The sequence below is a fragment of the Ascaphus truei genome, chromosome 2, assembly GCF_040206685.1.
Source record: "Ascaphus truei isolate aAscTru1 chromosome 2, aAscTru1.hap1, whole genome shotgun sequence".
Classification (NCBI taxonomy): Eukaryota; Metazoa; Chordata; class Amphibia; order Anura; family Ascaphidae; genus Ascaphus; species Ascaphus truei.
In genome coordinates, this window is record NC_134484.1 from 331,182,062 (window position 1) to 331,209,837 (window position 27,776).

Genomic DNA, 27,776 nt, shown 5'->3' on the forward strand with positions numbered 1-27,776 from the left:
CGCAAAAAGGGTATCGCTTTATTAACCAAGTTTCCAGGAATTAATTTTGGTCTGATTCACACCCTTGCACCCTTGCACTAACTATTGGGTATCTCTAACAGGGACGTCTACAATCTTATATCTATTGGATTGCCTATCTGCACTATTATGTTCATTCTCAAGTTAACAGAGATCTCTCTGGGGCAACCAAGACTGCAATATGAGTTCTAATTAGCCTTTGTGAGCTTTCAATCAGAGAATTGAGAGAAAATAATTCTCAAGTGTTTACTTCTTCAAGCCAGATACTAATTGGCAACTTAATCTCTGCTAAGAAGACTCTAGTTTGTTAGTGTTTCCAAGAGTGCACTATACTAACAGAAAGATAGTAGCAACCAGACTACAATTAATAACTCTTTTTGAGATACTAGTGGACCATTAAGCTATAGGCAGGTTCTCCAATTAATAGAACCTACTGTGAATAGCTTCCACCAGACACCCTTAATATCTCTGCAAAAGGCTCATATTGCAACGCGATTTAGAATCACCTGCCCAGTATTTTACATACAGGCGATCTGATCAATATCCCTGTACAAACTTGATATCTGATACTGTCAGCTGAATAAAGCTGACTTATACTCATTGACCATACATAGCTCATGGAGATATTACAGTGACATTAGTCACAGGCATTAGTCTGGTCTATTGTTTTGAAGCTAGACAACAGGATTATATACATCCATCATCAACAATGTCTGTATCAGCTGGATATACTCATCAGTTACCCTCATGTGTTAATTTTAATTTAAATTTTTTTTTTATTTGAGTGTATTGAAGTTTAGACCTAATTTTATACCTCAGGTATTTGTGCTTACACATTTAACCTAGCTCCCACCTGTCAGGCCATTATCATTCCTAGACATGATGAACAAGGTTTAGTAAGATATTTTGTTAAGAGATGCCTCAGCCGGTACGAACACAAGTAAAGTACCAATTTCATACATATTTGGGATTTCTAAGGAGTGCACCAATCAAAAGGATATCGCTCTTTTCTTCTCCCCCTCTCTATATACAGCAAACTTCCTAGAATGCAAATATACTTAGGTAGCACCCTACAGGTAGAGCGAGTTTTTTTCTCTGTATTTTTGTCCAATAAAAAATATTATACTTCAAGACTTTCCAAGCTTTTAGAACATGTTCACCATAGATATTTATATTACCTTTGCTTAAAAGTGAATTTTAGTGTCAAAAATTGTACTTGGTTGCCTTAGCACCTACAATAAAATTAGCAGAAACAGGATACAGTAGATGCCAAAGGCATCAATGCCAAGACCATTCACTGGGCTGGTTTTGGCCCCTTGACCAGTCAAAGAGTTCTGGTATAGGATTTTTATGGAATGGATAGTTGGATAGCAGCAGAATAAATAAAAAACAGAATTGTTTGTAGTATTTGGTTTTTTTTCCTAATATAATTTTATAAAATTAACTTAGCATGCAATGTGGCTCTCTTAAACCTGAGGACATCTCTGCACATCTTCCATTTCTTGGTAAATTTGTAGATCATGGCATAAATTTTGATATATACACAATACATAAATCCCTATTTTTATTGTCTGTGTTTATTTAGAGGGTACCAATGAATGCAGCGCAGAATCCGAGATACAGACTCAGGCAGAACCGCAGATGTCAGATGACAAAGCACTATAGATGCGACATTCCTTGGTTTGCAGAAATGGTATGCAGAATTATGAGAACGGAACACAACAGTACTGGAGAGTGTTCCTCCGTACACAAATGATAAAAGTATATATTTTTAATACAGGACTGACCGCGTATTCAGCGCTGCACATAGAAATTTGCACGCACGAGTGCCTTCCCCCGAGGAGATTCCAATATAATTTTGGTGCAGGAAGATAAAGTGACTTGTCGAAGGTTACAAGTAAATCCGGCACTACAATTTGAATGAGGTTCACCCTCTTCAAAGGCAGTGTTCTTACCATTAAGCTTTTATATTTCCATAATACATAAAAAGGGGTATATATTAATGGCTTTGTCATATAAATGTTATGTTAATTTAATGTTAACTTTTCATAATATATTTACGTATACTTCTTTGAGTGAACTGTTACAGAAAAAACCTACAGTAGATCTTTATTAAACAAAAAAATGCATTTTTTGTACACTTGATGGCTCTTTGTTTGGCATATAATATGTTCTATTCCCTTTCTGCAAGTCTGTTTAAGTTCTATGTAGCATCATTAATAATTCTATTTTTCTTCCATGTCCTCTGTCAGTCATTACTTGTTTAACTCTTCCATCCAGCTGAGGTAGGACAGGAATTTTTTTTTAAAGACCGCTATAAAAGGTGGCGTCACCCATCCCAGGTCAGTTATTCTTGTCTTACCTAAGCTGAGTGATTGACGTCTGCAGGGAGCTGCAGTTTCTTTGGAAAGTATTTTTATTTCTCTAAACGGGCTGCTATCATGCTGTCCTGATCGAAGCAAGCAGGGGGTTTCCCAACTTTTGCCTTACCTCATGACCTTCCACTTTCTAGCTGCTGGGATGATCCAGCAGGAGCCATAACCAGCACTGTCCTCATCGCTGGAAGACGTCTTCCCCTTGGAGCGGTCTTGTCGGCCTGCATGAGTTTGGAGGAACACAGTGACATTACGACACAGCGCATCTGACACAGAACGTTTTTTGCCGCCAAACAGTCTCCTAGCCTCCGGTACACTTCTGAAGTGTCCCCACCAGGGAAAATCTGGATTTGGGTGCCACTTATTTAAATAGGGGTTTTTTTTTGTTTTTTTCCGTGTTCCTTAGTGAATAGTACAGTATATTATTAGCAGCATGTAGCTCCGCAGGCTGTTATAGGAGACCAGAAAGCCAAGCAGCCTCAGCAAGAAGCTCAGGTTGTGAAGCCTAGAAAAGCAGTCTCAAAAACAAAATGCTTTGTATACTTTGATGTTAAAATACCAGATACCTACCCCATGAGATTTTGTGCAGATTGCAGCAAAAGTCTGCACAAATAATGAATTTAATTTACTGGATGAAGAGACTTTGCTTATGCAGTCTTTTCATAAAACACAGTATAAGGGGTCTTTGAAAAGGCCCAGATCACAGACTTCATTAGATTCGCAGGCTGATAGCCTAATCAATTATTCAGAATAGACAAGAGTTTCAGATCTATGATAATATCCTTTATCCGAAGAAGAGAAGACCCAAGTGAACGCGGGATCCTTCAGGACAGATTCCATAGGCAAGCTCATAAAAAAATATATGTTAAATATTGAGAACTCCAGAGAGCAGCTGGGGGTCCTGGCCCAGATTTTTTAGGCCTCAAGTAGTTGAGTAGAACTTTTCCTTTTCACAGTTCTTCCAAGGACATTGTGAGGATGGAATGGGCATCATTGGACAAGAGAACAGTGATGACTAGAACATTTGTGGAAATGTACCCCTTCAGTAAAGAGGATTGCAGTAGCTGGGGAATAACCCCAAAGGTGGATACAGCAATCGCCAAGATGGTGTAGAATATGATAATTTCCTCAAATAGAAGGTTGCGCAAACAATATATATCTGTTGTGGCAACAGTGAAACCAGCAACAGCAATGACCTGTGTTTCAAAGACCATCAGAATATGGATATCTAATCTGGAAGATAAAATTGAAGCTGGAACATACAGACAGAAATTATTGAAATAATTTTGCAATGCTTTGATTGATATTCGGCTTGTAGCAGGATCTTTGGCATACACAATAGCTGCAAGGAGAACACTATGGCTCAAGCCTTGGGCAGCAGATGGCTCATCCACAAATAGACCACTCTATCATACGGGGGTGCTTAAATCTTCTGGGAGCCCCTAGATTACTTCTAAAAAATGACAGGAGGAAAAGGTCACTCTGTACCCTAGCAGAAAAGATTACAATTTTCTTAATTTGTCAGGCATCCAAGGCAGGGATTCCAGGAGGAAGGATCCTATAAGCCAGACAGGGCCTATAATTGTTGTGATCCACATAAACAGTAGCCCTTGGGGGGTTTCCCTGGACAATTTACTAGCCGGGGGACCATCAAGAAGCAAGATCCCTGTGAGGTGCTGGTGCAGAAGTCGACTCCTGGTCGGCGGCAGACTGTTAGAATTTCTGGATCGTTGGATCCAAACTACAACAGACTCCTGAGTTGTGCAAATTATAGCCATGGGGCATTCCTTGGTGTTCCTGAAAATACCAGGTCATCACTTCAAGGAATCACAGCTCAAACAATCCCAAAAAGAATCTAGCCTTATAACAGGCGATTATAGATCTGTTGACTAATACAGCAATTCAGCCGGTTCCACTTTTTCAGAGATGCAAGGGATTCTATTTGGTCCTGTTTCTAGTGCCAAAAACATCCGGAGGATTCAGAGCAATTCTAAATCTAAAAAATCTATGCCTTTCTCAACATCCAGCACTTCAAGGTGGAGTTCTTTAGGGCTGTCAAAGCAGTGATGTAAAATGGAGCATTTCTAGCCTCAATAGATTTAAAAGACACTTATCTCCATATTCCAATAAAGGAGTCACATCACAAATTCCTGTGGTTTTGTGTGTACAGCCAGCACTACCAGTTTCCGGCACTTCCTTTTGGACTGGCCACAATACCCAGAACCTTCACCAGGTCAGGGCAGTAGTGGCTGCATTGCTACAGCAAAAAGGCAATTTCGTGGTTCCATACTTTAATGACTGGCTGATCTGATCAAAGCTCTGTCAGATCAAGTTGCCATACATCATGTGTATATAGAGCACGAGGTGTATCATGTGCATATAGTGCACGAGGTGTTGGAAGACCATGGGTGGATCATCAATTTTAAAAAGAGTAGTCTTGTACCAGCTCAAGTCATTTGATTTTTGGGAGTCATGTTCAACACACGAGAAGGCCTGGTGTCACTATCCACCTTCATGGTCCACAAAGTTATGACGATATAGAAATCTTTTTAAAGGATCTGGGGCTCAAGGGGGCAAAACACATACAAAAAGCAAAAAAGGAGGGTTTTTTCCCCCAACCTGTCTCCTGCTCTCAAACTCTGCTACGAATACCACTACACTGCCTTCTCTTGCGCTCGACCTTGGCTACGTAACCCCTACTACTCTCACCTCTCCAACGCAGACCCAGCAAACCACGACCACGCATCTGCATTCCAGACGCTACTTCGTGGCCCCAGGTCGGTGTATATATATCCCCACCTCGGCTTCGCAGTCCCGTCCAGTCTAGTCTGCGGTGAGCACCTGTTACAGTGTCCATAAACTGCATATACATTTTTGATCTACTTATTAAGTGAGGATGACTAGCTGGCTGTTTCTCTATGAGAATATGCAGTAGCCAGGCACAAAAAATGAATGACATTCAAGATTTCCTCTATAACTCTAATAGTTTGCAAACTTAGCCGATTGTAATGAGTAAATACTCAAAAGAAGACTCACGAGCTGCTGTACCGAGAATCCTATGAACAAGGGAGTAGATATGTTCAGTCACTTGCAGGGTTCATCAGGCCTGCGAATCCACAAAATACTGGAACATTGAGAAAAAGCAAAATGATGCTGTGACGCACCACCAGGCGTAATGAAGAGCAAGAGGGTCACTTACATGAAAAAATTCCAATTTATTGAATCATGCTAGAAACGGAGGTAAAACACTTCCACCGACATGTTTCACGCTGGTAAAGCAAACAAGTTCTGGAGGTTTGCGCCATATTTTATGCCATTTAAGGTTTTCAGACCACACTGAGATGTTCCCCATTGAGAGTTCTGTCTGACATTGCTATGGAAGTAGTGTATATAAACTGGCAAGGAGGAAAAATGAGTCAGAGTACTCTCAAAGAAGCCCCCAGAATCCTGCAGTAGGCGGAAGAGGGCGTTTCATGCATCTCTGCATTTACATTTGGATAGACAAATGACAAAGCTGACTTTCTTAGCAGGTACACCATACACCCAGGACAATGGGAACCAAACCAACAGGCTTTTAATCAGTTAATGCAGAAATGGGGCCAACCGGAGTTCGATCTGATGATATCAGCACTCAACAAAAAAGTACAGATGTATGTGTCAGAATGACATGGCCCAGAATACATAGCTGGGGATCCCTTCTCGATCGCTTTGGATTTCCATCTTCTGCAGCGTATAATGAACAAGATCAAGAGAGACAGGTCTCGAGTTCTGCACCGTATTGTCACAGATTAACGTGGTTTGTGGATTTAAGATGTTTGTCAATAGAAGAGCCTTGGATTCTCCCAGCATTCCCGGCATTATTGGTTTGTTTTCGCAATCCCCAATTCCTGAGGTCGACGGCATGGAACTTGAGAAAGGTTTCCCCAATAAAGTCATATTAACACTTACACGTTCAAGGAATCAAGTGACATTTAGAGCCTTTTATTGAATCTGGAGGACCGTCATACTCCCCAATATATTGGACTTCCTTCAGCGGGGATTTCAGAAAGGATAGAACCAGCCTCTTTGAAGGTTCAACTTTCTGCACGGGGACTTTCGTTCATAAACACATTGCCCTTGATGCTGATTGTTAAATTTATGGAGCCATTTCTAGAATTAGACAGACAATTAAAATCCTGCTTCGTCCATGGGACCTCAATTTAGTCCTAGAGCAACTTGTTTCACAAACTTTTGAACCAATTTGTGAGCATTCTATTAAGTTACTGCCCATTAAGGTTGTTTTCTAACAGAAATCACCACAGCGCGAAGAGTTGGAGAACTCCATGCTTTAGCTTTTTTTGAACCGTTCTTTCCAATAAAATAGTAATGAGTATCATTCCACATTTTCTGTGCCGGAAATATGGAAAGCTGCAACCTGGTCTTCTTTACACACATTTGGTAAGCATTACCGGTTCGATGTTCAATCATCTGCAGATGTGAGATTCGGAAGGAAGGTGCTTAAAGCAGTTATTCCAACATCCAATTAATGACCACCAGAAGAAAATAGGATATTTAACTTCCAATATTTATTTTTCTTCAAGTCTATCGCAGGGTACTTCCCTCCCTTGTGTCTTTTTATATTTTCCTTATTAATATGTTTGTGCTTCCTTTGAAGAAGGCTTTGACAGAGGATAACTAACTTGGGATTTGTGACGTCCCTTTTTATAGTGGTCTTAAAAGTCTTCTCCTACCACAGCTGGATGGAGGAGTTAGCCTATTGACTGCCATAGAGAACTTGAAGAAGTAGGAACATACTGTAGGAAGGTACATTTCCTATTTTTTGCACATAACTCAGTAGTATGAAATAGAATAACAGAAAAAAGTTTATTTTGCAGTCTTTTGGCTTAACATGTGCCTTTTAGCGTTGTCATTTTTTTTTCATCTTAGCTGTAAAAAAAAAAAAACACAGTTGAGATGGCCAGTATAGCAGTTTTGTGTCAAATTTAAGAAAGATCAAGACATTTCTTAAGTTTGACGAGCACCCTAGGAAACGTATGCCACACTACAGTGTATGCTGTATCCTAAGCTTAATATTCAGGTACTTGTTCTGTAACCAGCCACTGCCTCAAGCTGCCGTATGAAAGGTGCTGTCCACTTTTAGAAGTTATTTTTTTGAATTAGTTTTGTGCGTTTACACTGTGGAGATATCTTTTTATATTTTGTATTATATCACCTGAGTGATCACGTGATCGATCTGTCATCGCGGTGACATGAAGGCAAGAGTCCTACCCTTCCGTTCAGATCATGTAGCGCTAAATGCAATCTACCCTAGAAAACAAGCAATGGTGTAGAGGGTCCATCTTAAGGGCCTCCAGTGTGTCGACCCTCATGATGTACTTTGTAAGTCAATAGGTTACTCAAGGGGTCCATAAGATAAAAATAAATATTTTTAAATCATTTTGGAAAAAAATTCTAAACTAATTTATCATTAGTCTTTTTTTTGTTTTTAATTCCCTCTCTGACCTGGGGGTAACATACAGTGGCGACATCCTTTATTCTAACTCGGCTAGCTCCGCGAATTTCAGATTCGGCCGGAGTGAATTGCGTTATTTTCGCGCCCGTGATTTAAGCATTTTATTCTCACTGTCTGCAATACTGCAATGCCGTGTAAAAACTCATGGGGGCGTTTGCGAGCTGTTGTTAGAAACCATACACTGTATCATTACATATACTTACCTGCCCTGTTAGAGGGTAAAGAGCTACAGTAGCCTAGAATTTATTTGGGATACATACTCTTTTTTGGTCTACCCTTCTGCCCTTCCTCCACCTTATTTTTCATTCGCCGCTAACATAGGATTTGGGTTCCAGGTTTCTGCTCATTCTGACTTAGCCGCGCTGGTTTGAAACGGCTTTCTCCGCCATTACGGTCAATGATAGGACCTTCCTCGCCGGCGTGACCCTTTCTCGTCGCCATTACTGGTCGGACCCTGTTGGGGTCAAGTGAGGGGGTTCCTAACATCTAGGGGCAAAATGAATTTTATTTCTAGGTGCCCTAGAACAGAAGTTCCCACGCCAATTGGCCATGAACTTGATCGAGGCTCTAGTTCCCACGCCAATTGCGCGATTACCCTGACTCCATTCTGTTGCCACGAGAGGGTCGCTATTTGCCATGCAATCCTGCCGGAACTAGGACTACATGGTGACCGAATCTGAGCCCTCTAGGTTGAACAGAACCGGAGTTATGGGTTCCAGGTTTCTGCTCATTCTGACTTAGCCGTTTCAAAGCAGCGCGGCTTTCTCCGCCATTACGGTCAATGATAGGACCCTCCTCGCCGGCGTGACCCTTTCTCGTCACCATTACTGGTCGGACCCTGTTGGGGTCAAGTGAGGGTTCCTAACATCTAGGGGCAAAATGAATTTTATTTCTAGGTGCCCTAGAACAGAAGTTCCCACGCCAATTGCCCTAGTTCCCACGCCAATTGCGCGATCATTGCTCTTTTTTTTGACAATGTTGCCGATCTTGCAGCTTTGCGGTCTGGCAGTAAAAAAACAGTGCAGTAAGCCTCGACATTTGTTACACTGTCAAAGGAGCAAATGAAAACAATGTTAGACAAATCAACATGTTCTTTTATTGGTGGAGTCAGTACAAAAACATTTATTTACAAATACTGTACAATGTTGAAACATTTTAAGTGCACAGCAATTCAAAACATCAACAGGTGTATGGTTTACTGCTGCAGTACATGTGTGAAAACATTTGTCAGTCAGTATGGTTTACAAATAAACAAAAGGGATACCGGCGCCTAATGAGTCCAAAAATAATGGAATCCTGGATATCCAGTAGAAATAGTTCCAGTTCCAAGGAAATCAACAGTCTCTGTATCTTGGGGTATTCAGATATGACTTGATGCAGTGGAAGTAGAACATGCAATGAAAAAAGAAATATTTAGTGCAACACAGTTAAACAATTTATACAGACATAATTGCAACTGGCTGACATAAACAGACAAAACAAACAGACACAACTAGACAAACAACACTTAAGCAAAGCTAATGATAAAAGTTATTTATTAAACTAGATGATAAAAAGGACAAATGGCTAACAGACCGCTCCGGTGGGTTAAAACCTAGATAACACTCACAGGACGGCTGATGGTAATTCGCATAGCACCAATGGGGGCTGGTGACCGCGTGTGGGGGATCCGCTGGGTGCCTCAAACGCCTTGTATTCCTTCTGCGTCTCTCTACTGGCAAAAACCGGAAGTGACGCCGTCCTCGTGGCGGACCGGAAATGACGTGCCGGATGTGACGTCAGAACCTGGCAATCTCCAGTGGAAGATACAGGAAACGGTGATCTGCACCTCCTTGCCCCACAGTCGTTGGAAGAATGCACTCAGCACTTGTACTGCTTGTAAATATAAGCCACCAAATGTCCTATATATAGATAAAAAATGCCCTACGCATTTTGTGCGTCTAAACACACTTCCTCAGGGGATATGAAGTGATGGCAGTGATGCTGGTTTATATACCCTCAAACTTTGCTCTGATTGGTCTGTCAATCAGTGCAATCATGGGTGTAGTCCGTTTAGCATATTAAATCACTGCCATTTGATTCAGCTTTGCATACATGAAAATAACCTAACACAACATTTAACATAACATAAAAACAATGAATAAAAATAGTGACTATTTGGCAATGTATATTATACCAATGATATTTGTCAGTACACAGTAAAAAATATAAAAAAAAAACCCATAGTGGGAACATAAAAAGATAAAGTGCTGAATAAAAAACTTTCACCTGATGTTTATAGGAACACTCCTAGCTCAAAGTCAATATTTAACCCTCTAGGGGATAAAGTTTTTAACTCATATATCCAGTATGCCTCACGCATACTGCATTTTTGTAATCTATCACCACCTCTTGTGCTAGCAGGGATTGTCTCAATGGCCTGACACTTGAGACCGCTAGGATTTTTGTTGTGATGTGTGAGGAAGTGGTGGGATACGCTATGGGTGATCAATCCTCTTTTAATGTTGTATATGTGTTCATACACTCTCCTTTGATACGTTCTTCCTGTCCTTCCCACATACTGCAGGCCACAAGGACACTGGAGTAGATATATGACATAACACATATGACAGTCAATATGTGACTTGATAGGATATTCCTTTTTAGTGACGTTTGATTTAAAACTTTTTACATTATTACTGTACATACATGCCGTACACTTGGAACACTTAAAAAAACCTTTGTCTATCATAGCTCTATTCTCTTTTTGTTGGATTAGTGGACAGTTTGGGGCGATTCTAGTTTTTAAATTTGATGCCCTAGTGAAAATAATTTGTGGTTTTGGAGGTAAAATTCTTGCTAGAACAGTGTCCCTCATTAGAATCGGCCAATGTTTATTAATTATTTTTTTAATCTTAGGTGCCATGCCATTATATTGCGTAATAAACGGTACCTTCTCTGAAAAACTATTTTTCAAATCTTTTTTCTTATATACAAGAAGATCTTCTCTTCTCCAATTAGTAACCTGATTTATAGCCTCATCCAAAAGATGCTCAGGGTAATTCCTATTAAGAAATTTACACTTCAGGTCCTCAGCCTGAGACTCAAAATCCCTGATATCAGAGCAATTGCGTCTCAGGCGGAGGAACTGACCCCTAGGTATATTCCTGATCCATGATGGATCGTGCGAACTGTCAGCTCTAAGGTAAGTATTTGCCTGCACTGGCTTGAAAAATGTTCTAGTATGAAGAGTGTTATTAGTGACATAAATGTGTAAGTCTAAAAAATCAATGTGCTCTGTGCTGTGATTAAAAGGGAACTGAAGATTTTTGTCATTATTGTTTAAATAAGTGAAGAAGTGTTGTAATTTTGTGTCACCGCCGGACCAGATGAAAAGTACGTCATCTATGTAACGTTTCCAGAGCACCAGGTCTGCCCCATATGGACAGTTGTTCCAAATGGACCCTTCTTCCCAACTGTCCATAAAGAGGTTTGCATAACTTGGGGCAAACCTGGTGCCCATTGCGGTTCCACAAACCTGATTATAAAACTGTGAGTTAAAAGTGAAATAATTATGTGTTAAAATAAACAGAATACTATCAACCAAAAATTTTTTCTTAGCAGATATCAATAAGTCAGTAGAATCCAGTTTTTGAGACACGGCCCTGCAGCCCATTTGATGATCTATAATAGTATACAGTTTATTTTATTTATTTATTTATAAAATATTTTACCAGGAAGTAATACATTGAGAGTTACCTCTCGTTTTCAAGTATGTCCTGGGCACAGAGTAAAACAAAATAATACATGGTTACAAATACAGTTACATAAATGAACAAGGTATACATTATATACAAGACATTGCATGCACAGTTAAAGAAAATATATATTATGAGCGTATGAAACAGTTACAGACCAGATTAAAGTGTGAGACAGCCTTAGATTTGAAAGAACTTAAGCTGGTGGTGGATATGAGAGTCTCTGGTAGGTTGTTCCAGTTTTGGGGTGCACGGAAGGAGGAGGAACGTCCGGATACTTTGTTGAGTCTTGGGACCATGAATAGTCTTTTGGAGTCTGATCTCAGGTGACAGGTACTGCATGTGGTAGGGGTGAGGAGCTTGTTCAGGTAGCTGGGTAGCTTGCCCAGAAAGTATTTGAGGGTGAGACAGGAAAGGTGAACTTTGCGCCTAGACTCTAGTGATGACCAATCTAGTTCTTTGAGCATTTCGCAGTGATGTGTGTTGTAGTTGCATTGGAGAACAAAACGACAAATTGAATTGTAGAGGGTGTCAAGTTTGCTAAGGTGGGTTTGAGGAGCCGAGCCATATAGTATGTCTCCATAGTCAATAATTGGCATTAGCATCTGCTGTGCAATACGCTTTCTGACCAGGAGACTTAGGGAGGATTTGTTCCTGTAAAGTACCCCTAGTTTGGCATAGGTCTGGGTTGTCAGGGTATCAATGTGCATCCCGAATGTTAAGTGGGAGTTAAACCATAAGCCCAGGTATTTAAAACTAGTGACAGGTGTTAGGGTGGTGGTAGCGTTGGTTCTAATCAGGAGCTCAGTCCCTGGAAGCTTTACAAATTTAGTCTTGGTCCCAAATACCATTGTTACAGTCTTGTCAGTGTTTAAAAATAGTTTGTTTTGGGAAATCCAGTTTTCGAGTCTCAAAAAGTCAGACTGAAGTATGTGTTGAAGGTCAGAGAGGCTATGGCTGTGTGCATACATGATTGTGTCATCTGCATACATGTGTATTGAGGCTTCCTTACAAGCTGTGGGAAGATCATTAATGAACACTGAGAAGAGTAGGGGCCCCAGAACAGAGCCTTGCGGTACACCACAGGTGATATCCAGGGGGTTGGAGTTAGAGCCTGAGATGGACACATGTTGGGATCTTCCTGATAGGTAGGACTGAAACCAGTTTAAAGCATGTTTCCCTATTCCAGAGCTCTGGAGTTTGTTAAGCAGGATAACATGATCAACTGTGTCAAAAGCCTTTGCAAAATCTAGGAATACTGCACCAGTGAGTTGTCCCCGTTCCATTCCACACTGGATTTCATTGCAAACTTTTAGCAGGGTAGTTACGGTGGAGTGTTTGGGACGAAACCCAGACTGGAATTGGCTAGGGAAATTTGTCTTGGTGTAGAAATCGCTTAATTGGGAGTGGACACATTTTTCCATAACTTTGGATAGAATTGGGAGAAGTGAGATTGGCCTGTAGTTTGAGACAGTGTTTTTGTCCCCACTTTTGAAGATTGGGACAACTCTGGCAGTTTTCCAGGTCTTAGGGATATGGCCTGCAGACAGGATAGAGTTGACTATGGACGCAATTGGTTTGGCAATGGCTGGGGCACCAAGTCGTAGGAACCTAGATTGTAGTAAGTCGGGTCCACATTGGCTGCTTAGTTTTAGTTTGAGGAGCGCTTGTGTAATCTCCTCTTCAGATACTGGGCTAAATTGAAAATTGTGGGCAGTGTTGGGAGGGGTTGGGACTGTAGGGATACTCCCAGGATAAGATTCATGTTTGGGGTTTGTGCTGCGTTTCGCTAATAAGTTAGTGGCACACCCCACAATGTAATCATTGAATGCATTTGCAATGTCAGTGGGGTTTGTCAGAGTAATATCCCCCTTAGTGATATTACTTGGTTGTTGATGGTTAGGAGCCTGGAATATATTGTTGATAACCTTCCAGAAGTTACCTGGGTTTGATGTATTTTGGTGGAGATTGTCAGAGTAATATTGTGCTTTTGCATACCTTGTTTGCCTTGTGCACACGTTCCGCAGGCATCTGTAGTGATTGAGATCCTTGGTAGTGCCAGTTACTTTGTAGCTTTTCCACAAGGCATCCCTGAACTGGTAGAGTGCTATAAGGTCAGGTGTAACCCATGGAAGGTGGGCACCCCGTACCCTTATTCTGCGTAGTGGAGCATGGGTATCGCAGAGTTTTAAGAACTTGGATTGGAAATAGTCGAGCGCAGAATCAGGGTCGGGAATTAAATCGATTCTGTGCCATGGGCAGTTGGTAAGGTCATCCAGAAACTGTTGTGGGTTAAAGTTTTTAAATGTTCTAGTGAGGAGAACTTTAGGGCTTGAATGGGGCGGTTTAATTTTCCTTACACAGTACACTATTGCATGGTCACTGAAAATATCAGGAAGGATGCCAGAGGATTGGATTCTGCTGGGGTTTGAGGAGAGAATCCAGTCTAGCAAGGAATGGTTATGCGACTTCAGGTTTATTCGTGTGGGTTGGGAAATGAGTTGCGATAGGTTAAGTGACTTGAGTTGTATCTGGATTTTGTGGTTTTTAGGGTCAAGCCAATTGAAGTTGAAATCCCCTAGAACTAGCAGCTCACTCTTCTCATTCAGAGAGGAAATGGAGGCAAGAAATTGGGTGATATCAGTCAAGGATTGTAGAGGGGCTTTAGGGGGGCGGTAGATGCCAGCAAGCAAGATGGGCTTAGAAAAGGGGAGGCAGATTTTGCCAACTAGAATTTCAAAAGAGGGTGGACTTGGTGGGCAATGTAACAGTGTAAATTGTAAGGTGTCTGCAATATAAAATAACACCCCTCCTCCTCTCTTTGACCTATCTCTCCTAAAAATGGAGTATCCCTGAATGGCGATATTTGCATCAGGGGTTTTAGAGGATAGCCATGTTTCTGTAAGAACGATGGCTTTGGGTTTATGCATAAGGCACCATGCCCTTAGTTCATCCAGTTTGGGCAGCAGGCTCCGGATGTTTATATGGGCGACAGATAGCCCTTTTTGGAATTTAAAGGTGGAATTCTCAGGGGCATGGGACAGAGCTGAAATGGGAGGACCTGGGTTAGTTTCAACATCACCTGCTAGAGAGAGTAATAGTATGAGTAGAAATTTGGGTAGTTGTTTGCAAGTTGTAAATTTGTGGTGTTTTCCATTTGAGTGTGCGGTGGTTGGTGTGCTGGTTTTTAGAGTTCTCCACCAACATTCAGTAGATAGTGCAAGGCTTTTGAGTAGTCCAGGGTGTATGGTGATGTTGGGTGTGGACCAGGATGGAGGAGTTTGTAGTGGATAGAGGGAGTAACATCTCCATGAGGCCAGGAGAAAGAAAAAAGTTAGAAGACATAGCAGGTTCATGATGCCAGAGGTAGGCAGTGCTGCAAGGAGCTGTTGTGAGCAGAGTGAGTGTGTGCAGACTAAACAGCAGGGGTGGGCCTGTACCTTGTCAAGTGTTTTGCTGCATTGCAATGCTAGGGTCAATTCAGGGTTTCAGTGTTTTGTGCAGTCAGTTTTGGGAGAGGCTGCAGTGAAAGAAGTTGTAAAGGGGTGGGGGGTTAAACTATGCAGGCTAACAAGCATGGGATCATAGTGTGATCTGAATAGCTTACCGTTTGTTGTCTTGAGTTAAAGAGTTTGCAGAAAGAAGCAGTCCCCAGTCACCTCTAGTCAAACTGTAATCTAACTGTTTTTATCACTTAAAAACCTCACTTTAAATGCCTCACTGCCTAATGCAGTTCCTGCCCAATGCAGCGAAGGTGTTAGTATTATACACAAAAAAAAAGTCACATGACCCTCCCCCTCCCCAATCAGTCAGCTTGTTCCATTTGGTCAATTAACAGCACAGAGTTAAGAGGAAAAAAAAAAAAAAAAAACTTTTTACATTCAAACATACTAACTTATATATCAATTCAACAAGGCCAGATTCAGTCTTATACAGAGGGTTTCAACATCAGGAACATACTTATATATCAATTCAACAAGGCCAGATTCAGTCTTATACAGAGGGTTTCAACATCAGGAACATACTTATATATCAATTCAACAAGGCCAGATTCAGTCTTATACAGAGAGTTTCAACATCAGGAACATACTTATATATCAATTCAACAAGGCCAGATTCAGTCTTATACAGAGGGTTTCAACATCAGGAACATACCTGTGAAGAGAATGCAATTAGATCCATGTCATATCAGCTGAGGTTATTGGTTATTGGTCTTGCATGAAGAAAGTGAGTATATTAACTATATATATATTAACTGTAGTCTAACTGTTTTTATCACTTAAAAACCTCACTTTAAATGACTTAACGTCTGCTGTCACCAACATATAATTTGGCTGCCACTCTAGATCTTGAAGAATTTGAAGAACATGGGTCATGTCTCTCAAATAGGATTTACTCTGAACCACGTGAGGCTGTAAATAATAATCAATGTATTGTGATAAATTAGAAGTTAAAGATGATATACCAGAAATAATAGGTCTACCCGGTGGTGCTGTGAGGTGTTTGTGTATTTTGGGTATAAAATAAAATAAGGGTGTGCGTGGATGTGGTATAGATAAGTAGGCTAACTCCTCCTCAGTAATAGCTTTATTTTCCAAGCCAGTGCTAAGCAGAGCTTCTAGGTCTTTTTTGTATTGGTCAAGGGGAACGTTACAGAGGGGGAGGTAGGTGGCCCTGTCGTCCAACAATCTTTTGGACTCAGCTAAATAATAAGATCTATCCATAACCACTATACCTCCCCCCTTGTCCGCAGGTTTAATGACCAACAATTCATTGGACTCTAATTTCTGTAAGGCTTCTTTTTCTTTTATGTTCAAATTGTCATCTTTGATTTTAAATGATCGACTGGAATCCTCCAGATCCTTAGTGACCATGTCGACAAATGAACTTACTAAGTGCCCTTGAGCAAATTTGGGATAAAAGGTAGATTTCTTTTTTAAGCTACTAGATGCTGGTGAATCTATTATCACCTCTTGATTGGTACCGATTTGACTGGAAATGGCATCCTTAATAAAATACTTTTTTAAGGCCAGTTTTCTTGCAAATTTGTGGACATTTATATACAGGTTAAAACTATTAGGTCCGCATACTGGAGCAAAGGTGAGTCCTTTCCCTAGGGCACGTCTTTCCACATTACTCAAAGTATGCTGGCTAATATTAAAGATATTAGATTCTTGTTTGCGCCTGCTTAGTCTAGATCTACCAATACCTCCTCTCCTTCCTCTGGCCCTGTTTTTCTTTTCTTGAAGTTTAGGGGTCGGATAGGGTCCACATGAGGTTTGATGATTTCTACCTCTGGGAAAATGTGGTCCCTCTCCTTCCTCCACTCTAAAAAAGAAAAATTGGGTTTGTTAGCAGGGGTAGGTAGGGGTGTATATGAGACACTATCTGTCTCACTTCCTGACTCTATAACCGTTAAGACAGTATATTTATTACTCATAACAATAGGCACTTGTTGTGTCTTTGTTATTAGATCATACCGTTCTTTGGCTTTCTTTTGTTGAAGATAAAGGTTTTTGTTGTGTGTAGGTAATGGAACTTGAATTGTTTGGCTTGGGACTAGAATGTTACTGCTAGATGTTTGTAAAACAGTAGCATTATTTCTAAAAGCTGTTTTGGCCTTATGTGTCCTTGTGTTTTTGTTTTCTTGCATTGACGGAACTTGTCTATGTTCTGTTGTTCTATTACTTTTAGTGTTAGTGTTAGAATGTTCTTTTAATTTCTTATTCCATGTACGTTGACATCCTGTGTCATAATCTGTTTTATCTCTGAAAAATTTCCTTTGTTTGGTTTGGACTATCTCTAGTTCCATTTGGTCTAGTCTTTTTTTGATAGTAGGTTCCAGTAAAAGTAGCTCATTGCTATCTTTGAATGGTTATAATTGATTCTCTAAATCTGATATCTGCTGATCTAACAAAATTAAAGACTTTTTACGGTAATAGATCAATAATTTCATCAAGGAAAATGAACATGAGTCCAAAGTCTCGTTCCATTCCTTCATGAAAGCAGTGTTCTCCTTATCAGAAGTTGGTGACTTTGACACCCTTAAACCTCTTGGAATGCGGTGATTCTCCAAATATTTACTCAGTGTGGTTACCTCCCACCACTGTTTACTTTCAATGGTGAGAGCCTGTTCCAACTGTGTCAATATTGGATGAAAATCTCCCTTACCATTCTCTGTGGTATGTATGGAATTTGGGTCATTAAAAATATGATCCACATTAGCACTCCTACGTGCTCTAAAGGAAAATAGAGAGCTCATTCTAGAGCAAAATGATAAATGTGCAAATAATAAATAATATTAATTAATACAGAAAGCAGCTTACATCAATATATACAAAAATACAAGATGGGAAAGGGGAGTGATGTATAATAGCGCTAATGGGGATTACAAACAATTGACCCTACTCTAAGGGTGAGCCCTATGGTTGCAAGGCAGCCTGGTGGTAACCTGACAGTACAATCAGAATAAACAGCAAATAAACAAAAGAGATACCGGCGCCTAATGAGTCCAAAAATAATGGAATCCTGGATATCCAGTAGAAATAGTTCCAGTTCCAAGGAAATCAACAGTCTCTGTATCTTGGGATATTCAGATATGACTTGATGCAGTGGAAGTAGAACATGCAATGAAAAAAGAAATATTTAGTGTAACACAGTTAAACAATTTATACAGACATAATTGCAACTGGCTGACATAAACAGACAAAACAAACAGACACAACTAGACAAACAACACTTAAGCCTTTTAGAGATGGGAGCTTACTGCTTACAGCGCATGAGTCACCCTACCCTACCAACCCCCTCTCTCCACAGACTCGTTAATCTTCTGAATATTGCCATTGTGTTCTTAATCCGCCAATAGCCGAGCGACAAAGCTCAGTGCACCTACGTGTAATCACACCATCCCCCCCCCCCCCCCCCCCAACCCTTAGAGGCTTTTGGAAAATCCCCTCTCGAATTTGAAATGTAATTGTAAATGTAAATCTGATGTGCACAGCATTGTGAGAATTGAGAGTAAAAAAAACATTAACTGATTCATGTTGTTTTGTCATTCATTCTTATACTGTCGGGGGGGGGGTGGTTGTTGTCAATGATTATGATTAGCAGGAAAGTGAATAAATATTTATTTTATTTTGGCAGGACCCAAAAAATACAAATATAAAAATAATCATGAATAATACATACTGCAGCCTTAATTAAATTCTTCTGGCAGATTGAAATTGGATAACCATTTAGAAAACATTTGTAAAACATGGGGAAACATGAATAATGCACATTTATAAGAATATTATTTAATAATATATACTGTAATGTAATGTATAATATATATACTGTATACTGTATATACTGTATAGTAATATTATTTTTCCCGTCTTTATCTTTTCCTCATTCTGTCTACAGTACAGTAGTTCATTGAGAGAGGAGAGGTTTTGTGTACATCATTACTGCTGTTTATATACTGTACATTTTACTGTACAAACAGATGAGACTGGACACAAAAACCCACCTCCTCCCAGGCCACCCGTTTTTTCCTGAAACGACAAGAAAACAAAAAATTAGTGCAGTTACTGTACTGTACTGTACTGTATGTGCGTACTGTATTATGGCATTGTGTGATGTGTAGAACTACTGTAGGTGGCTGGTGCTGCTTTCTCTGGAAAGAAAAAAATTGAGCAGTTAGTAGGCAGTTACTGTAGTACTGTCAAACTACACAGGCGACACACTTTATTCGAGCTTGGCTAGTCCCACGAATTCGGGTATACCCGGGTGTATTGAGGTTTGTGACTGTTTTCTGCCCGAGTGCATTGAGGTATTTTCCAGACAGGGATTGAAGCATTTTATTCCCGCTGGCTGCAATACTGCACAGTATATATATATATACTGCATTACAATTCATGAATTTATGCCATCTGGTAGACAAGCGAAGCATTGCAGCCTATTAAATCCTAATCATTATCATTTAACAGATCAGCCGCCCGTCAGCCAGGCATGAACCCAGGCTGGGAAGGCAAACGCAACGGGGCTTGTCAGAGGTGAGGAGCGGCGCATTCCAGGTATCTGCCAGGTACATACTGGGTATTTGCTCGAATAAAGTGTGTCGGTGCAGTAGTCTACTGTATACTGTATCTACTGTATACTCTGACTACTGTTAAATTCTATGTACTGTAACCTGATGGCTGGTGCTGCTCTCTCTGTAAAGAAAAAACTAACTACTGTATACTCTGACTATCTGGAAAGAAAAAATCTGTGCCATACTTACCTGTATCATACTGTACTTACAATACTACAGCACAGTACTACTTTCCTGATGCTTGCCCATTACGCGCAATGACAATGGGCAACACAGTGGCAATATGGTCTATATATTTATTGCAGCGTTCCACGGTGAGTACATCGTTCCAAAAACTCATTATGCCTTTCAACAACTCGTCCTTTTTGGAGGGTTTCGCCACTTTCCGGATATGGTCCTTCAGCTGATGCCAGACCATTTCGATCGGATTGAAGTCTGGCGATCTGTCATTGGAAAAAAAGGACAATTGGTTTAAGAGCTAAAAACAGTGGGGAACAAAAATGGGACACGGTCTACTGCACTTACTCCGCTGGCGTCTTCACCCAGTTGATGCCGCGCTCAAGGATATGCGCCGTTGACGCGGTGTGCTTCGGATCGTTGTCCTGGTAGAAGCGGTGACCATTGGGGAACTCGCGTGTGATGTATTGCACTCGGGCACAATGTTGTCTTGGAAGAAAGCTTTATTCATGATTCCTATAGCAAGAAAAGAAAAATGCTCAAAAAACTGCACAATAGTACAGTACAGTGCATACAGTAAGGCAACACTAGTAAAGTACAGTGCATTAGGCGACATTATATTTGATAAATTTTACCTTCAAAGATGACAATGCAACCCGGTCCACGCCTAGAGATGGCACTCCACACATGCAGCTTCACAGGGTGTTTTGGCCGCGGCTTTAAAGATAAGCGGCCTTTTTTGTGGAATGCAAAGCTTGCAAATCTCTCCAGCGACACAGTAGACTCATCAGTGAAGATGCAATCCTGGAAAGTCTCCCCACTGTCGATCCATGCCTGGGCCTGGACCACCCTTTTGATTTTGTTTGCGTCCCGTATCATGGGGTACGCTCTGTAATGACAAGGAATAAATTATTTTAGCGGTACAGTACAGTTTCCTAAACAACACTTTTACCTCCTGTACTTTCCAGTACTAACCTCACACGTCCATATTTCCATCCAATGCTGCGTCTCATCTTCTTTATGCTGCTCTCGGATACAGTCAGATTGTGCTTTTCCAGCAGAGTGTTTTTAACCCTTAATGCACTCCTCTCATCATTCTCCTCACTTATTTTGTCCACCAGAAGAGTTGTCTCCCTACAATGTAAAGAAAATATATTGTTTTATTAATATGCAGCAATATAAAATGTATATAAATATAATGTTGTAATATAAATATACCAAAAATATATACTGTTGTACGATAAATAGAAATATACAAAAAATGTATACTGTTGTACTATAAATATAAATATACAAAATATATATACTGTTGTCATATAAATATAAATATACATCCTATATATACCGTTGTACGATAAATAGAAATATACAAAAAATGTATACTGTTCCACTATAAATATAAATATACAAACTATGTTGTAATATAAATCAACAGAAATAACAACAGTATTACAGTAGATACAGAACTGTACTGTAGATGTACTGTACTGTATGATCAGTACAGTACGTACAGTTTTCTATATTTTTTTGTTAAGTTTTATAAATATACTGTACTTACGCGTTAGTTACCCTTGGTGCCCTTTTGCATTCTCTGTTTTTTCCGTATGCATGATAGCACACGGTGGTTGGTGGCACAACGAGGCCAGAAGCAGCTAACCAGCGTTGGATATCAGCAATTCGGTGTCCGCTCGTGTACATCTCCTTAATTCGCATGCTGAGCTCCTTTGAAATCTTTTTAACAGGCATTGCTGCGAGTAGAAAGAAATACAAACACAAGAATGTATATTCGATGTTTAGTCGATGTGTATTCTATGTGCAGTCAATACACAAAATGGATGGTGTATTTATACGGTAATGACTCACATTAGAGTGCGCCCACTTTCAACACCTGTACCTGGTCGCCATGCATAAAAGGTTACACACTTTGCATAGCCCACCACTCCATGATCTTTAGCTGAACTTGCCCTTGTCCAGATACTGCATTGTGCCAACTCTCTTCCATGGAGCAACCCCGATTCTATGGACGCAGGAACCCACTCGCCTCTGCCGTGCCCACTCGCCTCTGCTGTGCCTGTCAAGCTGAAAAAGCGAAAGGCGGCAGCCGTTTCCATTCCAAGGCCAAAGCGACAGGCTAAGGCCAATAAAGAAAACCTTCTGCTGGCCCCAAAGGCTAAGGGTTTTCTTAGACGTAAGTCTCATTATGTGAAGAAGATATACGGTGATATACTCTCGAAGCAAAACGAATGGCAGCCAACCCATCGAACCCGCAGACCACTTCCTCACATATGCTTCAACGACTCTGCTGTAGCTGTCCCGGAAATCTTCAGCCCGTCTTCTCCACCCCCATCTTCTCCGGTTCCATCCGACGACGCTGCCGCCTCTGAAATCCACATGTCACTGTCTCCTTTGCTCTTGGACGACTCTGCTTCTCGCCCGGAAATCCAAAGGTCACTTTCTCCATCCCTCTTCGACGACGCTGCCGCTTCTCCTCTATCGGGTATCCACAGGTCACCTCCTCCACTCTTCCTCGATGTCGATGCCGCTTCTGTCCATGGAACCCCCATCTCATCCTCCGTTGCACCCATCCCCCCAGATGTCCAGACGCCATGCACAAGAAGCCGCTCGTTAGACCGGATGCTGAATGGGATAAGTGTGGATCTCCCCGGGAATTATATTGTGCTGGCAAAGATAGATCTGCTTCTGGAGACAATGTTAAATGTGGAGCAACGGATGCTACAAATGGATCAACGGATGGATCGACGGATGGAGAAGATAGAGGCTGACATAGCGGGCATACATTATTTGCTCGGTGCTAATGCCCCTGTTTCCCCGACGCCGGAGCAGGGGGGTGACATGGATGTGATGAATGGGACCTTCGACCCCCTTCCATCACCAAGCGCACCCCCTCCACCAGAAGATGTAGTGTACATGTATGCCGTTGAGAAGGACATGACAACCCCGTCAAGACCACGCCAGGAGACAACACGGCGACCACGACTGGAGGAAAGCTTCCTCCCAGACAACCTATCATCGCCCGTCGCCTCAAGCACACCCGCTCCCAAAAGACACACACCCGCTCGCATCGAAACGGTGCCCGACATCACCCTGTGCGATTTGCCACTGAAGCTCAGGGAGAAGTATAGGGTGATGAGTGCTGGTGCACCCCACAAGTATGCCTTGTTCATATTTAAGCACCATGTTCCCTACTCTTTGTATTGCGACTGGGCCTTCAAAGTGAACTACGATGGGAATCGCGTAAAAAAGGCACTTCCTGTCAATTTAAGGAAAAACATTCGGGATGAAATGCGGCGCTTTTATCCAATTACAGATCCTGTAATGAAAGGCATTAGAGACTGCATTAATGGCATTTTGCACCATGCAAGGCATAGGCCATGGATGGACAATGTGGAGGACTTTCAGTGAGACCACACTGTTGTGCTGAACTGTATTATACTGTACATGTTTTGCCCTACAGTACCTGCTGTACTTAAACAAAGGAGATGTTGTTGTGTGCTTTTTTACACAGGACATGCACGACTCCAGTCCCTGGGGGCCGGCCGAAAACAGGCACGGTTTTCAAGGTTGCCCTGAAAACCTGCCCTGTTTGCTGCCCTCTAGGACTGTACTGTCGATGTTTTGAATTGCTGTGCACTTAAAATGTTTCAACATTGTACAGTAATTGTAAATAAATGTTTTTGTACTGACTCCACCAATTAAAGAACATGTTGAATTGTCTTACATTGTTTCCATTTGCTCCTTTGACAGTGTAACAAATGTCGAGGCTTACTGCACTGTTTTTTTACTGCCAGACCGCAAAGCTGCAAGATCGGCAACATTGTCAAAAAAAAGAGCAATGATCGCGCAATTGGCGTGGGAACTAGGGCACTTGGCGTGGGAACTTCTGTTCTAGGGCACCTAGAAATAAAATTCATTTTGCCCCTAGATGTTAGGAACCCCCTCACTTGACCCCAACAGGGTCCGACCAGTAATGGCGACGAGAAAGGGTCACGCCGACGAGGAGAGTCCTATCATTGACCGTAATGGCGGAGAAAGCCGCGCTGCTTTGAAACGGCTAAGTCAGAATGAGCAGAAACCTGGAACCCATAACTCCGGTTCTGTTCAACCTAGAGGGCTCAGATTCGGTCACCATGTAGTCCTAGTTCCGGCAGGATTGCATGGCAAATTGCAACCCTCTCGTGGCAACAGAACGGAGTCAGGGTAATCGCGCAATTGGCGTGGGAACTAGGGCCTCGGTCAAGTTCACGGCCAATTGGCGTGGGAACTTCTGTTCTAGGGCACCTAGAAATAAAATTCATTTTGCCCATAGATGTTAGGAACCTGGCACTGTATACTGTAGAACACACACAATGTAAATGATACTGTACATGTAGAATAAATGCATAGTTTTATTTTTCGTTTTTTTTACACAGTATACTGTACGACCGGAACAAGGGCAAAAAAACTGTAGACGTGGGGTTTTAAATCCGATTCAGCAATGTGCAGGCATTGTCACACAACGCGATATTATCCATCGAAATCCCCCCATTAGTCGTTTTCTTTTCTGAGGAAAAACAGAAAGAAAAGTTTTTATGTACAGTAATGCTCAGCCCCCTAAAGAAGTACCCAGCCAGCCCCACCAATAATTTTCTCCTGTTCACATGCGCATGTGCCTAGCGTTCCACCAATTGTTCAGTATCTGCAGTACAGTACTGTAGAAGCCGCTCAGCCAATAATATTGCTTACAGGAGAATCGCTTGACTTTGGAATCGCACCGATATTTATACAGTATTGTCAAAATAAAAAAAACACAGAAAATAATACGGCAACAATACTCACCATAGTATTTCCCATTCAGCTGGCGCCGGCGCCGGTCCACTGCCAGTCCAGTGTTCTTGATCATCCACGTCGATAGTTTGCAGCGGGACTAGTCCACCTTTAGTCAGCTGGTGAGGCTGGAAATCGCTTAGGTACATGCTAGCTTCATCAAAACTGCACGCGAAATCCGGCTCAGCCTCAGGCTCAGGGTTGTCACTGACGGCGGAACCGTCATTGGAAGCCGGTGCTGGTGCATTGCTTGGCAGCGACTGTCGTTTCTTAGTTGGTTTTAACATGACCCTTCGCCTTTTGCCGCCTTTATGATCATAGATACCGCAAAAATCTGGTGATACACACCAATACCCTCCAACAAATTGTGGCTCAATACGATGAAAACAGGGGTCGCTACATAACCTTTTCCTTATTGCACGCTTCCACGTATGAGGAGCTGGCAAAAATTTGTAAAAGTCATAGTTTTCGATAAAATACTGATAAATTTGAACAACTGTTGCCATCTTATCCTCTGTTGCATTAATCGCGGCCCATATCAAATACGCGTAACTTCTGTCGGGTTTTTGGAAAGCGGGCTGCACTTGAACACTCATGGCTGGCTGGTCCCTGGAGAATACTGTAAGCGAAACTGGTCTTTGTCTTTCTTTAATATGAAAAGCCTAAATTGATACATTTTTGCAACCTCTTCCTTCAGTCTCAAGGCCAAGTTACAATAGCACACTGTGGTACAGTATCTTTTTTAAACGAAACACCTGCAAGCCGACACATTACTGAAGCGCATGCGCATTACAATTCATGAATATCTGCCATCTGGCGGACACGCTAAAGCATTGCAGCCTATTAAATCCGAACCATTATCAATAAACCCATCAACCGCGCGTCAGCCGGGCATGACCCGTTGCTGGGAACGCAAAACGAACGCGGCATGTGCCAGGTGAAGAGCGTCGCATTCCAGGTACAAGCCAGGGAAAAACCGGTGATTTGTTAGAATAAAGGCTGCCGCAGCAGTATAAATACATTTTGATTACATAATTATGGGGGTAGGAAGAAAAGCCTACCTTTGGACATTAATTTACCTTTTCTCTATCTTTTTTCTTTGTTTTAACCCTTGCAGGGCAGTATCGTTGGAAATGCGCGTCAGATCCTGTTCTTGCTAGAGTTCTTCATAAGCAACTTCAACTAGAAGTTCATGCCGAGGGGATACTCTTCATTTATGAATTCTGTTACTTCTTTTGAGGGTTTATTATGTAGAGGTTATGGGGCCTATGCAGAGAGCAGCGAATTTGAAAAATGGCGAATTTATTAAAAAGTAGCTTTTTTGGAGAGTTTTATTCTCCATATGCAGAAAAGTGCGAATTCTGCTATGTTTAACATGGATGCGTGTGGCGAGTTTAAATTGGCGAGATGCGCGCTTCAGAAACGTGTACAAACAAATTCGCGCCTTTTTTTTCCCTTTGCAATGGCCGCGAGCGGCAGCTTCTTGCCAATTTTTTCTGGCGAGGCAAAAAGGAGACAATCGCGCCATTTTATTGGTGCGAACAGCCGCTAGATGCCGTTCGCGCCTCTCTGCATTAGGATATTTTTAAAACTGGCGAGATTGAGGTTCTCGCCAGCCGCGAGGCGAGTTTTACAAATAGAAAAGAAAAATTGGCGTGTTTTTCGGAAATCGCCATTTTATGCTGTTTTCTGCGCGATTTTCTCCAAAAAATGGCGAATTTCGAAATAGCGCTGCTCTCTGCATAGGCCCCTAAGTGTCATTACTACAGTAGCTATAAGTACAAAAAAGACTGATGTAACTTCCTGTCTTAATATTTGCTCTTGCCTTGTGGTTCTTGTTTGAAACTTGTCAATCAAAACATATTATTTAAGGGAACATAATATTTACACTTGAAAGACATACCGTACATAACAGAAACTGTACCCAGTATTAGGAAATGGTTGTTTTTTTATTACTGTAGCAGCTGTTTCTTATAAGGTTATATATTTAAAAAACAAAAAACTTTTGTGCTGTTTTATCAAATATTTAAAAATAAAAGTTAAAGGTTTGATGACAAATATTTGTTTTGTTCCCCTTGTAAAATCTGGTGATTGCATACTGTAGGTGGTTTTGTTTGTATATGTATATCTTTATTTATATAGTGCCATTAATGTACATAGCGCTTCACATCACTAATACATGTGACATAATCTCAAAAATAACAAATAATACAAATAACACATAATGGGAAGAAGTGCTTCAGACATAAAAGTGACATTTAGTAAAAAGAGTCCCTGCCCCGAAGAGCTTACAATCTAATTGGTATGTAGGAAGAACGTATAGAGACAGTAGGAAGGTGTTCTGGTAAGTGTGTCTGCAGGGGGCCAAGGTCGATGTATGAGGTGTAAAGTATCACCCACGGAACTACTCATATGCGGTCTCTTTTAAGAGGTCTGTTTTAAGATGGGTCTTAAAGGTGGATAGAGAGGCTGCTAGTCTGATATTGAGGGAAAAGGCATTCCAGAGGTGTGGGGCAGTCAGTAAGAAAGGTTTAAGGCGGGAGAGGGCTTTAAACAAAAGTTGTAGAGAGAAAAACGCAAGAGTAGGGATGGTGTATAGCGAGAAATTAGGGCTGTGATGAAAGGAGGGGCAGAAGAGTGTAAAGCCGTAAAAGTGAGGAGAATTGAGTGTGTGATACGGGATTTGATAGAAAGCCAGGAGAGGGATCTCAGCAGGGAATAGACTGAGACAGATTTAGGAAAGAGTAAAGTGATTCTAGCAGCAGTGTTTAGGATAGATTGTAGGGAGACAGGTGAGAGGCAGGAAGGCCGGACAGCAGGAGGTTACAGTCGTCGAGAAGGGAGAGAATGAGGGCCTGTGTCAGAGTTTTAGCAGTTGAACAACAGGTAGATAGATAGATATGTAACGGTCACACCCCCCCCCCCAATCTCATATGGGCCCCTATGTGAGGAATCTGCCCCCAGTTACATGTCATGTTATGTGGTGCACCTGCTGGCTCACAGGACTCCTGAGTCTCCCGCTTGATGGTAATGGGGAATGTCACCAGGACTGGCTCGTG

The 27,776-nt window shown here is 41.4% G+C and overlaps 1 protein-coding gene across 3 annotated transcripts in view; it reads left to right on the forward strand.

Moving 5' to 3' along the window:
- The window catches only part of NME8 (NME/NM23 family member 8), a 150,313-nt gene extending 123,538 nt beyond the window's left edge, over positions 1-26,775 (forward strand). For all 3 annotated transcript variants that reach the window (XM_075586638.1, XM_075586639.1, XM_075586637.1), the window contains 2 exons: positions 1,604-1,711; positions 25,835-26,775. In XM_075586638.1, coding sequence (XP_075442753.1) covers positions 1,604-1,683 — 80 coding nt within the window. In that variant the 3' untranslated portion in view covers positions 1,684-1,711; positions 25,835-26,775. The remainder of the gene's footprint in view (positions 1-1,603; positions 1,712-25,834) is intronic.
- Positions 26,776-27,776: the final 1,001 nt, after the last annotated feature.